Genomic DNA, 16479 nt, shown 5'->3' on the forward strand with positions numbered 1-16479 from the left:
GGACTGTTTTGAAAAAAAATGAGCACACTGATTTTTCTTTCCTTTCAAAAGTGAGGGTGCCAGCTACTGTGCTAGCCCCTGTCACTCACCTCAGCCACCTGCTGGGTCCCCACTCTGTGCTGAACCAGCCCCTCCATATTTGTAGCCATGGTGAAGCAAGATCATTAGAGAACCTGTTTGGAAAGATGTAGCAACTTCTATCAGGTGGGGAGAAACCAGGCTACTTGAAAAATATTAGTAATCAAAATTCATCTTTGGTACTGTCTTGTGTGGATTTTGCCCTCTATAGCAGACAGATCTAGCAAGCTGGACATATCTGTATATGCTGCACCAGCTCCTTCAGTTACAGGTACCAAAATTAATTTGCAGCAACACTTCAATTAAGAAACTTCCACTGACAAATACAGACAAAGATGAAATTGGAAATTTAATTATCAGGTCTCCAGGGTTGTAATAGCTTGGTTTACCTCACAGGGAGGTGGGAATCACACCGTTTTGGATAGCTCCCTGTCACAGTATGCTGAATAAGAAGGTGGATATCTGAGAATGGTGCGAGATCAACTCTGGATAGAGACCTAGATGGCTATCATCAACCATATTTCTTTTGCTAGTGGCAAAGTGAGAAGCAAAACCCTGCTTGGTGCTAACATACCTCACTCATAGGTTGAAAGGCAAATACTATCACTAACAAAGCAAGAAGCGAAGAGACAGCATTACTAAAGTGTGCTAACAAGAATATGGTACCCATACATATATTAATTTATATTAAGTCCTCATTAAATTACAAAACCAGATAATTCAGCTTTCTACTAGTAGCAAAAATAGATTTGATGTCATTATTTGTAAAAATTGAGAAAGATCACCTAAAGATCAAAGAGTGTGCTAGTCTCCTGGGTCAAGACATTTGAGTACCAGCATTGCTGAAGGAGCAGACTTCCAGTCTCTTCTGGTCATGAGAAAGCTCTCCTGAATATTTCCTAAGCCCTTTCAAAGGCTCTACCACAAAGAATTCAGTATAATCTAGACCCAATTTCTGGACAATTCACTATTGACTGTATAGGTCCCATGGTCCACAGGAGAATAAAGCTCAAATCTATTTCCAAGATTTACATATAAAAACTATACAGTATAATTGAGTGTGCAATATAGAAGATTACAGTTCATTTGCCTGCCCTCCCTCAATCACAAAGTGGATTATCTTGCAATACAATTTTACAAAATATTTTTCTGTAGTTCCTATCTAAGGTATTATAATCACTGATCTCTATGAAGCTTTTTAACTCTGGTAACTTTCTACATCATTCTATTTATTATTAGATAGCCACCTCTATTATGATAATTCTAATTCACATATTTTATTGCCAGAATGCTAAGAGAAAGAAACAGGAGGATGAAACTGTGACTGACAAATATGAAAGACCTGGCTCCTGTCTTCAAGGAGTCAAAATTCTGTGACAGCAGATACTGCACCAACTTCTACAATGACATGAGACCACCAGTATCAGTTACTCATCTTCACAAAATATGATTAGGTCTGAAACTGAGGAGATAAGTTTTCTTTTTACAGATGGTAAAAACTTAACTTTTACTTGTTTCTAGAAGAAAAAAAACACAAAGAAAAGTCAACTGACTTGTTAAAAATACAAGTATTGCATGTAAAAGTCTAGAGTCTGATTCTTCCTCAAAACAGAAAATAAGAATTTTTAAAGAAATGGATAGCCAGTAGGTACTATACATTAAAAAATAAATCTAAACATGTGGCTGCAACTAATAATTTTTATCACTTTTAGATGTCAACAGAATTTCTCCTGTTATTAACTATAGTTCAATGTAAGAAATATGTGAATTTGAATTATTACAGAAATATTGTTAGGAAAATATTATTGAATAGTATAGAAACAAAACAGTACTAGAAAGGTGTATCTTTCTATTGGGTTCCCTAAAAGAGGTGGCTTGATACATCAAATTATGAGTCAAAGTGGATTTTATAGATGACAATCTGATTTAACGGAGGCCTAGTACAGAAACCTTTCTGTAATAATTCACTTTAACACTAAATTTGCAGGATCAATCAACTTCAGGTAGGGCTGGGGATCCCAAGATAAATCTAACAACAGGTGACTATTGTCTTAATATCTGTTGACAGATATTAAGTCACAGAGAAGAAGCAGTAAATCTGTTTAAGTTTAGAAAAGCTAAGTATTCTGGACATTAATCTTTTGTTGATAAGTTATAAATATCTTCACTCACTCTGTGGTTCATCTGTTTACTTTCTTTAAGGTGTCTTTTGATGAATAGAAGTCCTTAAATTTAATAAGGCTAAATTTATCCCTATTTTCTTTTACAGTTTGTACATTTATGAAAATCCTGTCCTATCCCAGGAATGTAACTGTATATATTTTCTTAGAAATGTTCCAGTTTTGCCCCTCATATTTAAGTCCTCAATCCATCTGCAAATTGATTCTTGAATTTGATGAGAAGGATCCAACTAATTTTTTTCCCATGTAGATAATACATTTACCATTTTCTATTCCAGAAATAGTTCTGGAAAATGGATTATCTATATGGGGAAAATCTATCCTTTTCCCCACTGATCTGAAATGCCATCTCTGCCATTATCTGTTTCTCCTATATATGTGGATATAACTGCAGGTTCTCTATTCTATTCCACTAAGTTCTCTTTGTCTTTCTCTTGGTCACCACCACTATTTTTTACTGCAGTGTTAGCGTAAGTCTTGCTCTCTGATAGGACAAGTGCCCCCCACCTTGTTCTCCCACACCAACTTCCTGGATCATCTTAAATGCCTCTCTTTATACACTTGAATTGAGCAGCAACCTTTCTTATACACTTGAATTCTTACAATTCTTGATCTCACTGTTGGTTTTCTGCCTTCAAAGCAGCGTCAGGCATCATCAACAGCAGCTTTGGAAGCTGCTTAAAAATGAACAAGCAGGAATGTGCACCTTCTGGAAAAACAAGCAGAGACAAAAAAAATGAGACTAAGAGTGAGAGAGAAATTGAAAGGGAAACTATGTTAAAGCAAGTGCTTTCAATAAAGACTTAAATCCAGTCAGAGGAGGTAAGTGAGAAGTAGTTTCAAAAAGTATTTTCTATTACTTTTGAAAATAAGTCACAAACCATAGCCTATTCTCATATAAAAAAGGAAGACAGAGGCTTTTTCTTCCAGGATATCACAATGTAAGAAGTAAAACAAAATCTTCAAGTGATGTCAGGCAGTGGGGCAGGGTGGACATTTAACTAAAATGCACCCAGACAAAAAAGGTAACATCAGGGGATAAGACTCTCACCTGAGAGCTTCTCTCACTGCTACCGCAGCCATAGGCGGTCCTAGAGACAGAAAGATCACACAGTGAGAAGGAAGGTCATACATCTTTGAAAAAGTACCACCAGGTAATGGTTATCAATTAGGAGATGTCCCACTAGAATAAGAGGCTCCAAGGAACAGTGGGTTGTGTCTAGATGTAGTTTGAAAAACTATCTTCACTAGCACAATTTTATATATGTATATTTTTTGAGACGGAGTCTTGCTCTGTCGCCAGGCTGGAGTGCAGTGGCGCGATCTCAGCTCACTGCAACCTCCGACTCCCTGGTTCAAGCAATTCTCCTGCCTCAGCCTCCCTAGTAGCTGGGATTACAGGCATGCGCCACCACGCCCAACTAATTTTTGTATTTTTAGTAGAGACGGGGTTTCACCATGTTGGCCAGGATGGTCTGGATCTCCTGACCTCGTGATCTGCCTGCCTCAGCCTCCCAAAGTGCTGGGATTACAGGCATTAGCCACCGCGCCCAGCCAATCTGGAAAAAAAAAAAAAAAAAAATCCTATTGTTTTGATACTACAAAGTATAGAAATAAAGCTTTTAAAAACAACCTTCTTGGCTGGTGGAGCCAAGCATAACACTAATAGCAGTAACTAACACTAAGTGGTTACTATACACAAGGCATTATATTAACAAGCACTGTGGACAGAACACTAAACTCGCTCTTGGTACAGAAACCTGAATCTTAAAGGCTAGTACTTGACCCATTCAGCTTATTAACCTTCAAAGATTGCCTCCCACCCCCACAATAATGTTTAGGGGAAAGAACCTGATTAGCTGCCAAAAGAAGTATAATACTGAGTACCTTAAGTTAAAAAAAAAGTGCTACAGAAGATCTTCCTCTGGTGATTTTACTAATCAAGTCCAACCACCTCCATCAGTTCTTAAGTAACTGCTATGAACTAGGCAATGAACCGACTGCTGAGAATTAACAACAAGGAGGAGAAAGAGGAGAATAAACAGTCCTTGTCCTTGATGAACTTATGAAGGAAACTGAAGTATCTACGCAAAGCAAATGCTATGAGTGTCCCAAGGAAGACACATTTCTCTTCGCCTGTGAGAACCAAAGAAAACGTTACAGGAGAGGAATTATTTAAACTAGGTCTTGAAGGAAGAGTGGAAATTTAGCAAGGAAAGACAGATGGATGACAAGAGAGTTCTAAGCAGAGAGGACAGCTCATACAAAACTGGCAGGTATGAGGAAGAATGGCATATTTGAGGAATGGCAGGCAATGTGGTGTGGAATTATTACAGAGACCAGGGAAGGAGAGAGGCTGACATTGTAGACAATAGAGAATTATGATGCACTCATATCTGGATCTTAAAAAAAAAATTTAGACTGCAGTGTGGAAATGATAGAAAAGACAGAGACTGTAGATGGGAGGCCAGTTAGGAAGTGGTAGCAATAGTAAAGTCTAAAGATGAGGGCGGATTCTTAAAGTAGTGTGTTTTTCCTGGATAGCACACAAATGACAACAGGGCACAGTATATAAAAACTATTTCATATCCAGCCTGGGCAACATCGTGAGACCTTATCTCTAAAAAAATAAAAAAACTGTAATACAGACCATAGAATGATAGTAGTAAATCATACTTGGTTGGCCTTATGTGACAGGTTTTATAAGAAATTCTTTCAAATCCAAGTCGATCGATATCACCCCATCAACAACAAAGAAGCAGAGAACACAACAATGACTTTGAATTAGCTCTTCCAGGCTCACAAAGTGATAGCTAACTAAACCTTGCAACCAGAGTTTCTGTAGTGAAGTAGGGCACAGACTTCACTGCAGTGAAAAGCTGGGCTCTGGAAACACCTGAATCTCCAGTTTCCGGTAACAATGAACAAGTCCTGGGACAGAGAGACGCTGCCTTCATTAACAGGAATGAGCGAAGCTGCCTTTCCCTCCACAATCAACTGATTCAAATCATCCATATTTATGTGTTACATGGCTTATAAATAAAACATGCAAAGTATCTACTGTCTTGGTATTTCCTTAGCTAAACAACTATATTGGGTTCTGGGGCTCAGGCACTAAGCTGATCTCTCAGATACTGACCATATGAGGTTATAGTGAAGATTAGATCTTAAATGTGTATGCGTTGTGCTTGGGACATATAAATGCAACACATGGTAGCTATTATTGGTGAAAGGTGATGGTGCCACTTTTGCTTTCTCAAAGAAATCTGAAAGTAACTCAAACTGTAAAATGTGTATTATGATTAGGAATAGGTCTCTCATTTTGACATAAGGCTCACATGAAATTTAACTTGTATACACATGGAAGTAGTATAACACACACACAGCCAGGGGCGGTGGCTCATGCCTGTAATCCCAGCACTCTGGGAGGCCAAGGCAGGCAGATCACCCGAGGTCAGGAGTTCGAGACCAGCCTGACCAACATGGAGAAACCCCATCTCTACTAAAAATACAAAATTAGCCAGGCATGGTGACATATGCCTGTAATCCCAGCTGTCTGAGGCTGAGGCAGGAGAATGGCTTGAACCCGGGAGGCAGAGGTTGCAGTGAGCTGAGATTGAGCCACTGCACTCCAGCCTGGGCAACAAAAGTAAAACTCTGTCTCAAAAAATAAATAAATAATAAAAAAATAAAACATACACACAAAGCATTTGTAATTCGCCCTGTTAAACTGTACAACTGGGCAAAACAATGGGGCTAAATTAGGAAAAAAATCTTACAAATATTTAAAAATAAACCAACACCTAATAACTACTTGCAAAATACTACTGGGCATAGAACTCTTGATAGGTACAAGGTATTCAGTGTAAGTCTTATTATTCTGATTGTTAGAAGTCTGTTCATATTCATGGGAAAATAAAAATGGAAGGATTTAGCCTGAGACAGGATATAAAATAAGAAATGCATAGCTTGAAACTTGCAATCGTAGATCAAGACTTGAAAGTAGAAAATGGAATTCAAGTGGCAGGTTTAGTGTAATACAAATGTTCATCAACAGAAAACATACTCACTGGGATGCCTCTAAGGTTAAGTTTAGGTATACTTCCTGTGAATGGAAAGCCAATTATTTATTTAGACTCAAAGTTTACTTAGCTTTAGGGTCAGGTAATTTCTTTTCCATTGTGACCCTTCATAGGAAAGTTGTTTCTTCCATATTCAAAGCAATTGTAAAAAAGGGCAGCAATGATATGTATATGCTAGAAGTAGCAAGGTTGGGTGAGTGACTAGTAGGGAAGAGAAGTGGCTTTCACCTAAATGAAGTTCTTATATATTTACAGTATCAGAGCAGTTCTACAATTTTCTGTGTGGATACCTCCCCTAAAAAAGTCACTACATACTGTGGATGATTTTTTCTCATCCTACCAAGAGCCCAAGTGTAAGGGTGATGTGGACTTTCTTCATATCTATCAATAAGAGCCAGGGTAGATGGATGGAAGGAAAGCAGGATAAATTCTCTGGACATCCACAATGTGCTCTAAATCAAACTAGGCATGATTTAATCCTTAGCATACCTTCTGAGTATGTAATATTAGCTCACCAATGAAGATGGAAGTTTTTTCTGAGACTCAGCACTTATAACTCGTTTCAAATCATCCAGCTAGTAAGCGATGGAGCTAGGATTCCAACTGAGGCCTCTTTGACTCTAAAATCGCAACATTCCCTCTAGATCACAGTGCCCTTCAAAATAATTTCCCAGAAAAAAGGAAGTCAAGGAGGGAATGAAAAAAAAAAGTGACAGGAAAGAATTATCTAAGGGAACAAATTGCTTACATCAATAAGCTGGATTATTTAATAACTGATACACACAACCACTAAGTCCTAATATGTGACTTATGTTTCAGTATTGCTAACAGAAATTTCTGAGGCTGCTCCACCTAGGTAGTACCATGGCAGTTCTTTTAGAACTTTGAACGCATTCTTCCCTTAAAACTTAACCTACACAATAATCACATTAATTAAAATAGTGAGAACAATTTTACTAAGTAAAACTTTTTACTTAACTACGACACGCAAATACAAAAGGGCACAAATCAGCCAGGCTCGGTGGCCCCTGCCTGTAATCCTAGCACTTTAGGAGGCCGGGGTGGGTGGATCGCCTGAGCTCAGGAGTTTAAGACCAGCCTGGGCAACATGGTGAAAACCTGACTCTACTAAAATACAAAAAATTAGGGCATGGTGGCACACGCCTGTAGTCTCAGCTACTCAGGAGGCTGTGACATGAGAATCCTTTGAACCTGGGAGGCAGAGATTGCAGTGAACCAAGATCGTACCACTGCACTCCGGCCTGGGCGGCAGAGGGAGACTCCATCTCAAAAAACAAAAAAGGCACAAATCATAAATGAACAGTTTGATGAATTTTCACTAACTGAATACACAGAACACACATGTAAATGCCACTCAGATCAGAAAACAAGACATTATCAATACCCCCAAAAGTCCCTCTCACACCCCTTCCCATAGTCATTAACTTCTCTTCCCTCTCCTGACTTTTATACCATTGGCATTACTTTATAATATTATTGCACTGTTTATAATACACTTTTTGGTGTGTCTGGCTTCTTTTGCCAAACATTATTTTGTAATAACCATGAGAATCCATTTTCACTGTCGTACAGTATCCTAATGTACGACTATGCCCAATTTATTTCTCCATTCTATAGCTGATGAACACTTAGATTGTTTCTAGTTTAGAGTCCTTATGATTAGTGCTCCTATGAACATTTTCACACATGCCTTTTGATGTACTGCTATCTTTTCTTCGTTTGAAAATTTTACTATTTTTAAAAATTAACTTTATTTTTAATTTTTATTCTCGAGAAAGTACATCATTTCTTTAGAAAAAAACATGTATTATAAATTTATTTTATTTTTAAAAATCTGTATTATATTAAATAAGTCAACAACACAGTCTAATTATTAGCCTTTCCAGTTAAGAGCTGACATATACTTTGTGACATCTGCTTTTAGTCTTGGTAAAGCAATCAATTAAAAGATGATTTTTTCAATTCCAGGGTTAGTCATCTTATCAACCTAATAAAAAGATGCATTACAGACACCATAGTGGTGGGACAGGGGACAAGAACGAGTGTGGTACAAATGACATATCCAAAATGTTCTAGAAATAATACCTAATCAGATTCACTATACAACAAATACCACTGGGGGAAATGCAGCATGAAGCCCGCTAGTATTGTGTAACTTCTCAAGAGCCATCCAGCCTCAGTTGTTTTTTTTTTTTTTGAGATGAAGTCTCGCACTGTCGCCCAGGCTGGAGTGCAGTGGCATGATCTTGGCCCACTGCAACCTCCACCTCCCGGGTTCAAGCAATTCTCCTGCCTCAGCCTCCCGAGTAGCTGGGATACAGGCGCCTGCCACCATGCCCAGCTAATTTTTTGTATTGTTAGTAGAGACGGGGTTTCACTATGCTGGCCAGGCTGGTCTTGAACTCCTGACCTCATGATCCGCCTGCCTTGGCCTCCCAAAGTGCTGGGATTACAGGGGTGAGCCACCACGCCTAGCCGTATGTGAATTTTTCTTTTTAAGGAACATGGGTGGGCAGTCAGGTAGGAAACTTTTCCCCCTGCGTAGCTTTTATCAATATATGAACAACAAAGGTAAATAAAGCGGCTCCCTGTAAAACCAGGAAGCCTTCAAGCTTGAGTCTAGCCCTACCAGCCTCTCATTTCTCCTCTTCACTTTTCAGCAGCAGTCACCCCATTTTCCAGGCCCCAAGACCTTTTCTCACACCTCTCACTAACCCAAACAGGGGGAAATATTCTTTTACACTTGGGCACTTGGAATGAAATTCCTCTTCATCTACATGTTAACATTTCAGGGATTAGAATCTTTGGAGGTACTGTTAATAATTATGGAATACAAAGTTTCACCTCCTATTAAAGGACTTCAGGCCTCTTATTACAGTGAAGGAGGTACTTTTTATTGCCCCTAAAAAATCACACTTGCCTCTGAGGCTGACTGTTATCATTACAGGCCAACTGAAGTCCAAGGGTAACTCAGAAAAAACAGTTAAGTGTCTGAGCTAGCCTATTCCCTGTCCTTAACAATTCACCTCCCATCCTTCTATTCTAAGACTTCCAGATACCAGGGGTCTGCATCTGCATTTACTGTCCCTTTAACAAATGCCTACGCCAATGCCCTGATCTGGATTTCATCCCTCTAGTCATTCCTGCTCCTCATCATTGTTGAGCTGTGCTAGTCGAGCTGTTGTTCCCGGGCAGTTCTTCCTTTTGGTATAGAGCTCCTGCTGCTTTACTCTCTAGCACTCAGGACCTGAAGCGAGCAAGCGGAGTAGGCCTGCTACCTCGGCTAGCAGTAGTGGGATATGGGGAAACAATGGCAAGATGGGAGAGAATGACAGGGAATCTCAGCCTCTGGCATGTCAGGTTGAAGGCAAGCAAACCTCCAACGAATAAGGAAAAAGATATCTTTTACAATGTGTAACAGGAGCACAAATGTATCCATTAGGTTAAAGATGATGATCGCACAGGGAAGAAAAAAGGCATCACTTAAGGCCCTCATAATTAGCAATAAAGTAAAAAGAGGTAAACAAAAATCTACCAGGGGATTCTTACATCAAGTATGAGGCTGGACTTGAGGTCTAAGACCACTTCCAATTCTGAGATTCTAGGATTCCTTCACAGACTCCCCCCCATGTGGTATTTATTAAGATGATATTTGTATAGGAGATGGTTTGGGACTAAAGGAGCATATGGCTTATAGGTAAGAGAACTCAACAATAAAAATCCCATCGGAGGGCCCTTGATATGCGGAGACACTCAGGCAGCTAGACACAGGAGACCAGTGGCTCAGTGCCACGGCTGAAGACAGGGCTGCTCCACGAAGACTCACCTCTCTTGTTCTCAAAGTCATTCAAACAAGTATCCGCTATCCTTGGCCCCAATCTCAATGCTGGCTCCCACCTCCCTGTTTGACAAATGGGGAATTATAAGCCTCAAGAGAGGCTACCAACTCCAGGTTCTGAAGCCAGGCCTTTCTGCCTTCATAGCCCAAGCTCTGTCACTGCACTGCCCTGCCATGTCACTCCTTGGAGACAGATGCTAAAAACTTCCCAGCTGCTGGGCACGGTGGCTCACACCTGTAATCCCAGCACTTTGGGAGGCCGAGGCAGGCGGATCACAAGGTCAGGAGATTGAGACCATCCTGGCTAACACGGTGAAACACCGTCTCTACTAAAAATACAAAAAAATTAGCCGGGCGTGGTGGCGGGCGCCTGTAGTCCCAGCTACTGGGGAGGCTGAGGCAGGAGAATGGCATGAACCCGGGAGACAGAGCTTGTAGTGAGCCGAGATCGCGCCACTGCACTCCAGCCTGGGTGACAGAGCAAGACTCCCAAAAACAAAAAAAAACACACAAAAAAGACTTCCAGCCATCCTCATAAAGTGAGGAGGTTGTTACACACAGGGATTTTCTATAAAAGAATGATCATGAAAACAAAACTTCAAAGTCACTGTGAATACAACTACTGAAAGTAATAAATAACTTAATGCTGTAAGACAATATATAGCTGTTTTACTAAACTAGCAAGCAGTTCTTTGGTTACCCTGAGTAATTAGCTTAAGGAACTGAACAAATGATACCAAAAATCTATGAGCAAGACAGAAAAAAAAATCCAAAAATAAACAGTTAAACTATTATTATTTTTAAAATACCATAACAATATCTTATTTTAAAAGTTTTACAATATAAAATAAGTTAATACAAATGTTTTATTTACTACACTTTCGAGTAGAAACTTGACGTATACTTAACAAAATTTGCTTTTAACCTTGGTAAAGCAATTAAAAGGTGATTTTCAATAATTTCATTAAATGAATCAATTTATCTTTAGAAAGATAAATATCCCAAATTAATGGCTACAGAGACTTTCAGGTCCCAATTCCCTGCGAACCCACTGGAGGCTTGTTCCTTCTCTCCAATCCCCTGTGATGGTGAGACAAAAATCAGAATATTTGATTTCAAGAAAATCATGGTAGCTTGGTGCTTTGTTTCTTCAGTTAAAGTAAATAACATGATTATGTTTGGGCTATTTCTTTTTTTTTTTTTTTTTGAGATGGAGTCTCGCTCTGTCGCCCAGGCTGGACTGCAGTGGCGCAATCTCGGCTCACTGCAAGCTCCGCCTCCTGGGTTCACGCCATTGTCCTGCCTCAGCCTCTCCGAGTAGCTGGGACTACAGGCGCCCGCCACCACGCCCGGCTAATTTTTTTGTATTTTTAGTAGAGACAGGGTTTCACCGTGGTCTCGATCTCCTGACCTCGTGATCCGCCCACCTCGGCCTCCCAAAGTGCTAGGATTACAAGCGTGAGCCACCGCGCCCGGCTGGGCTATTTATTTCTTCACATATGAACTTATTAACTTTCATGTAGTTAAACTTGTAATTCAATCATAAAAAAATTAGTGGGAAAAACTATTGAAATGGGTCATTTTATCCATATTTATGTCTCCAGGAAGTGGCGTATCTGTCAGAAATCACTTCCTAAATTCAACCAAATACCATAACAGACTTATTATTGCTGGCAGTGCTATCTGAATTGCCAAAGAGGCTCACATAAAAGGTATCCATCAATGTACAGCAACTTAGTTATCAGTGACATCATAAATTATCAACAATTCATTCAACAAATAGTGCCAGGCACTCTTCTAAGTGCTGGATAAGTAATGGTAAACAAAATGTATTTCTGCTCTCACAGCTTACAGTGTGGTAAGGACAGACATTAATCAAATAATCACATAATAGAGTGTGTAATATAAAGTGAGATAAAGATTATAAAGAAAAGAAACAAAAAGAGTCTGATTTAGACTGGCAATGGGAATTAGGGAGAACTTCCCTGAAGAAGTGATGCTTGGGCCAATATCTAAGGTAGGGTGGGGGTGGGGGGTAAGCTTACACTGTAAGCTACACTGGTCAAGGAAGTTGAAGGTAGGCCAGTGTGTCTAGAGCACAGGAAGCTAGGAGTACCACAGATAAGAAAATAATGAAAAGCCTTGGAAAGGTTTTTAAACATGGAGCAGGAAGCCTCTGCCATTACGTGGGTTCTAGTGGAGCCTGAACAACATACTGCCTGTAAGAGTTTTGTAAATCATAAAGCACTCTATACTTTGGTTAGTACTATTTAGTTCCACTATTTTGTTTTCCAAACTTTTGTCCTGGATGCCATGTAACTAGCTGAAAGCACAGAGCCAAAACTAGAATCTCGGTGTTCGAATCTATTTTGTTTTTGCCCCTACACCACACTGCATAAAAATTTTATTGTTTATATCACTTAATTAGTCCAATGTCTATACTAGTACTTCACAATGACAACAATAACTCTATTTACACAGTATTTACTACATGTCAGGCACTTTTCTAAGCTCTATTATTTACATTAACTCATTTAATCTTCAGTTCAGAAAGGAAGGTTCTATTATTGTCCAGATGAGGACAGTGAGGCTAGGAAAGGTAGCTTACACAAAATCATACTGCTAGTAAAAGTTGAGAGTAGCTAACCACAACACTAAAACATTTTATGTCTGTGTATGTATGTGTATAAATATCTCTATCTCAAGAGAGAAAAAGAGAGAACTCACACACAGAGAATTATATTCAACTCCAGCCTGGGCGATAGAGTGAGACCCTGTTCTCAAAAAAAAAAAAAAATAAATCAATCATATTCACATGTTTGAGGACCAGTGTCTTAGTCATTTTTGTATTCCCAGCCTAGCACATAGTGCCTGGAGTATTCGTAGCACTCAGGAAATATTTGATGAATTGAAAATGTATACAAGAGGCTGACGAAGGATTTGAATCTGGAAGTAAAGTGAGTTTCTGAGGCCCTCCTCCACAGTCATGTATTCATCAGTAATTCATATGAAGGCTGTATTTTCCTCGACTTTCTTATTATATTGAAGATTTGTTCCTCACTACCGTTGCTATATTTCACAGCCTTTGGCCTGGAGACAGAGTGGGATAATGGACAATTACTAGTTTCAACCAGCTCTCCAGCCACAAGCAGCCAGTTCTGGATCACATCAAATGCTCTTCCTCCAGGGCCGTTACACGGGCTGTCCTGTCTGGAATGCCATTCCTCCCTTGGGTTCCTCTGTTCAAACATCACTTACTCAGAGAGGCCACCCTGACCATTCCATCTAAATTAATGCCTCAGGTCTTCTTCAGCAGGTCATTTGGCTTCTTTTCTTCCACAGAACTTATGACTCTCTGGAATTATTTCTTTGTCTATTCACCCCCCAGCCCCCAACTCTAGTGAGGACAGGGGTCTTGTACAGCTAGTTCTCCAGATGTATCCCCAGTGCCTAAAAAACTAAGTCAACATGTATTCAGCGAACGAATGAGAAGAGAATCACCCCGAATTGTGCTCTCTCAAACCCCAAATATCCTTACTCTAGCCTCTCCTGGTGGCTGTAATCCCATTTTTAACAATAACACCATTTTCAAGTGACTCTGAGGCTCGCAAATTATCATTGACTCCATTTTTCGAGTAGAGCCCCACAAACAATGCTCAGAAGGGAGGTCCGGCCTGGCAAGAATGCCCATGCCCCCCATTTACAGTTGATAAAATTGAGCCTCATTATGGGATTCGCCAAGGCCGCTGGGAAATAACGAGCAGGAGCCCTGAAAAGTGTCCTGGTTCCGAAAACCTCTTCCCACGAGAGCGCATCGTGGACTCGAAATGCTTCATCACCTTTATTACTATTGTTCCTCAATACTCATTTCGGGACGCGTTCCAGCCGGAGGGAAGCAGCCAACCTCCGGACTCAGGACCAGGCGCCGGCCTCTCCACCCTGCCGCGCCCCTCTCGCCCCGCCCCCGGCCCCGCCCCCCCCGACCCGGCCCCACTCCGCGCCCCGGCCTCTACTCCCACCCCGCCAGGGCTCCCGCGCCCCATAAGGACAACCCTCTTCCGCCTCAGCCAATCAGCAAAGCCTACGGGGCGGTGCCACAGGCCCCGGACCTCCTATCTGGGCGCCAATTGGTCAACCCACCCGTCGCTCACGAGGTCGCGCCTCGCACCCGCCTTCCTCCTTTTCCTTTACCCTCCCCTTCAGAAAAAACAGCGGTTGGGCTACGACGGCCGCCAAAGGCTGACTAGAAGCGGAGGGGTGAAAAGCCCGGGAGAGAGGGAAGAAGGGACTGCAGGAGGGAGGAGGAGGAGGATAAGAAGGAAGGGAGCCCGCCCAGCCGAAGCCATCTCCATCGAGAACAAAATGGCGGCGCTGGCGGAGGGCCAACCGTGAGGCGGGGCCGCGGCCATTCCCCCTCCGCCCCCACCCTTGCGCCGGCCGGGCCGGTCAGGGGGAACCCGCTCGCTTCGCCCGGCCGCGGGCGGGGAGGGGAGGGTAGCGGCCCGGCCCACTATGCAAAGCGCCGGGCGCCGCCGCCGCCACCCCGTGGCAAAGGTAAAAGGGTCGGGTTCAGCCGCCGCTGCGGCGCCTCCATGTCCGCGCTCCAGGCCCGCCCCCTCCGCCGCCAGCCCGAGCCCGCCCGACCCTCTTTCAATTTTACCTCAGGATTTGGCGCCAAAGCGGCCTCGAAGCGGGTCCCGTGTCTGCGGCGGGCGGCCCCCGGCGCGGAGGGCAGGGCGCGGGGAGCCCGGGCTCCCGGCGTCGGCGGATGGCGGGAGCCCAGGGGCCGCGGGCTCGCGGGGCAGCGGGCGAAAGACGAGACGCCGAGGTGGGAGCGGGGTGGCGGGGACGGGCCCGGGGGCGCCGCCGGGGTCGCGGAGAAGGGGGGGTTTGTTATTGTTTTTGTCAGTGAAAGGTCAGAGTTCGTGACCCCGGTGCCGCCGCCGCCGCCGCCCGCGCGCTGGTAGGAGGAGGGCGAATGTTCTTCTTCCTCTTCCCAGCGCCAGCCTCGCGGCGGCGGCGGGGGGCGGGCGAGCACGCGATTGGCTGAGGCGCGCGCGCGCACCGGAACGCCGCGGCCGGCGCTCGGTCCATCCGGCCCGTGTGCTGTGGGGCCCCGGGCGGTGGCGGCGGCGGCGGCTACGTAGCTGCCGTCGGCCGCGGCCGGGCGGGCGGATATGGGGCTTAAATGCCGCCCGCGTCGGGGCCTAGAGGCTGAAGAGCTGGTCATCCTAAAAACTCGTGGACGTCGCGCACGGTTATCCGGACGCAGGCCCGCCCCTCGGGGAACCGCGAGCTTCTCGCAGCTGGGTGGGAACCGTCCTCGCAGTGGCGGCCTTCACCCTGGCTTCTCGCTTAGCCAGGGCTTCTGGAAGGCTCGTAAAGTGTCTGTTGATGGAAGAAGCCGGGCCCTGACTGGCGCGACGGATTCGCCCAGCCGCTCAGCAGAGCGTCTGTAGGTCGGAAGTGGGGGTTATATTGGGTGGGTATTGAGCTCTTCGGCCCTTCCTCGGTACTGATAGTTTTTAATTTAGCTTTTAAAGGTCTAAAGGTGCGCCCGCTCTGGCCATCTCAGGTGAAGTGTTGAAACGCCCCAGAACCTATAATTTTTGGTTTCTTAGTAAACACACGATCCAGATCTTGTGTAATTCCATGCCCCTCCTCCTCGAGATTTGAAAGTAGTACATGGTAATAGGGATGTGTAAAACAGCTTTTAGCAGCATTGCTTAAGTTTATTTGAAGAAAATGGCCTGTCTTGATCTTAAACTCTTGGGCTGTAGGTTTTCCTTACATATTTCTCTCTTTTATGTTGTGGTTTTGACTTGCCTGGGAAGGTGCAGGGGCTTATTTATCCTAAATGCCCTGAAGTGTTTAGGCTACAGGCTGTAGATCTTGTACTAACTGATTTTTTTCTTCAGTTTTCTTGCTTATTAAGAATAAATATTGACTCCAGAATGGATGGGTTAACTTTTTTTTCCACACATTATCCATTTGGGTTTTTATCAGGATGACTCCAGCTTTTAGTATTTTTTTTCCATAATCTTATAATATTTCTATTTGGTAAGAAATGTTTTAAACACCTATTTCCCCTTCCTCCTTTTTCTCACGTTGCAAAATTGGGAAAAGAGCTGGGTTCGTTTTGTCATGGTAAAGCACAGCTCTTGAAATTGGAAGGGGCCTTAAGGGAATGGGGTCAAATTTTTTTCTTGCAGAAAGATTTTCCGATTTTAGGGGTGAAGTGGGTGAGAACTAGAAAGGTCAAGTGATGTGCCTGAGATGC

At 42.9% G+C, this 16479-nt stretch overlaps 1 protein-coding gene across 13 annotated transcripts in view; it reads right to left on the reverse strand.

The window, feature by feature from the left end:
* NR2C2 (nuclear receptor subfamily 2 group C member 2) overlaps positions 1–15179 on the reverse strand; it is a 103373-nt gene extending 88194 nt beyond the window's left edge. For 2 of the 13 annotated variants that reach the window (XM_063630275.1, XM_063630271.1), the window contains exons 1-3: positions 14860–14982; positions 3310–3349; positions 2862–2967 (exon numbers count right to left, since the gene is read on the reverse strand). Coding sequence is in view for 4 of the 13 variants with exons in the window: in XM_055260338.2 (XP_055116313.1) it covers positions 90–149 (60 nt within the window). In the remaining 9 variants the exon portion in view is untranslated. Of the gene's footprint in view, positions 1–89; positions 174–2861; positions 2968–3309; positions 3350–12926; positions 14000–14038; positions 14060–14859 lie in introns of those variants that run through there. The other 11 variants (XM_063630276.1, XM_063630273.1, XM_055260335.2 and 8 more) reach the window with 9 other exon arrangements.
* Positions 15180–16479: the final 1300 nt, after the last annotated feature.

The sequence above is a fragment of the Symphalangus syndactylus genome, chromosome 21 (genome assembly GCF_028878055.3).
Source record: "Symphalangus syndactylus isolate Jambi chromosome 21, NHGRI_mSymSyn1-v2.1_pri, whole genome shotgun sequence".
In the NCBI taxonomy this organism is placed as follows: domain Eukaryota; kingdom Metazoa; phylum Chordata; class Mammalia; order Primates; family Hylobatidae; genus Symphalangus; species Symphalangus syndactylus.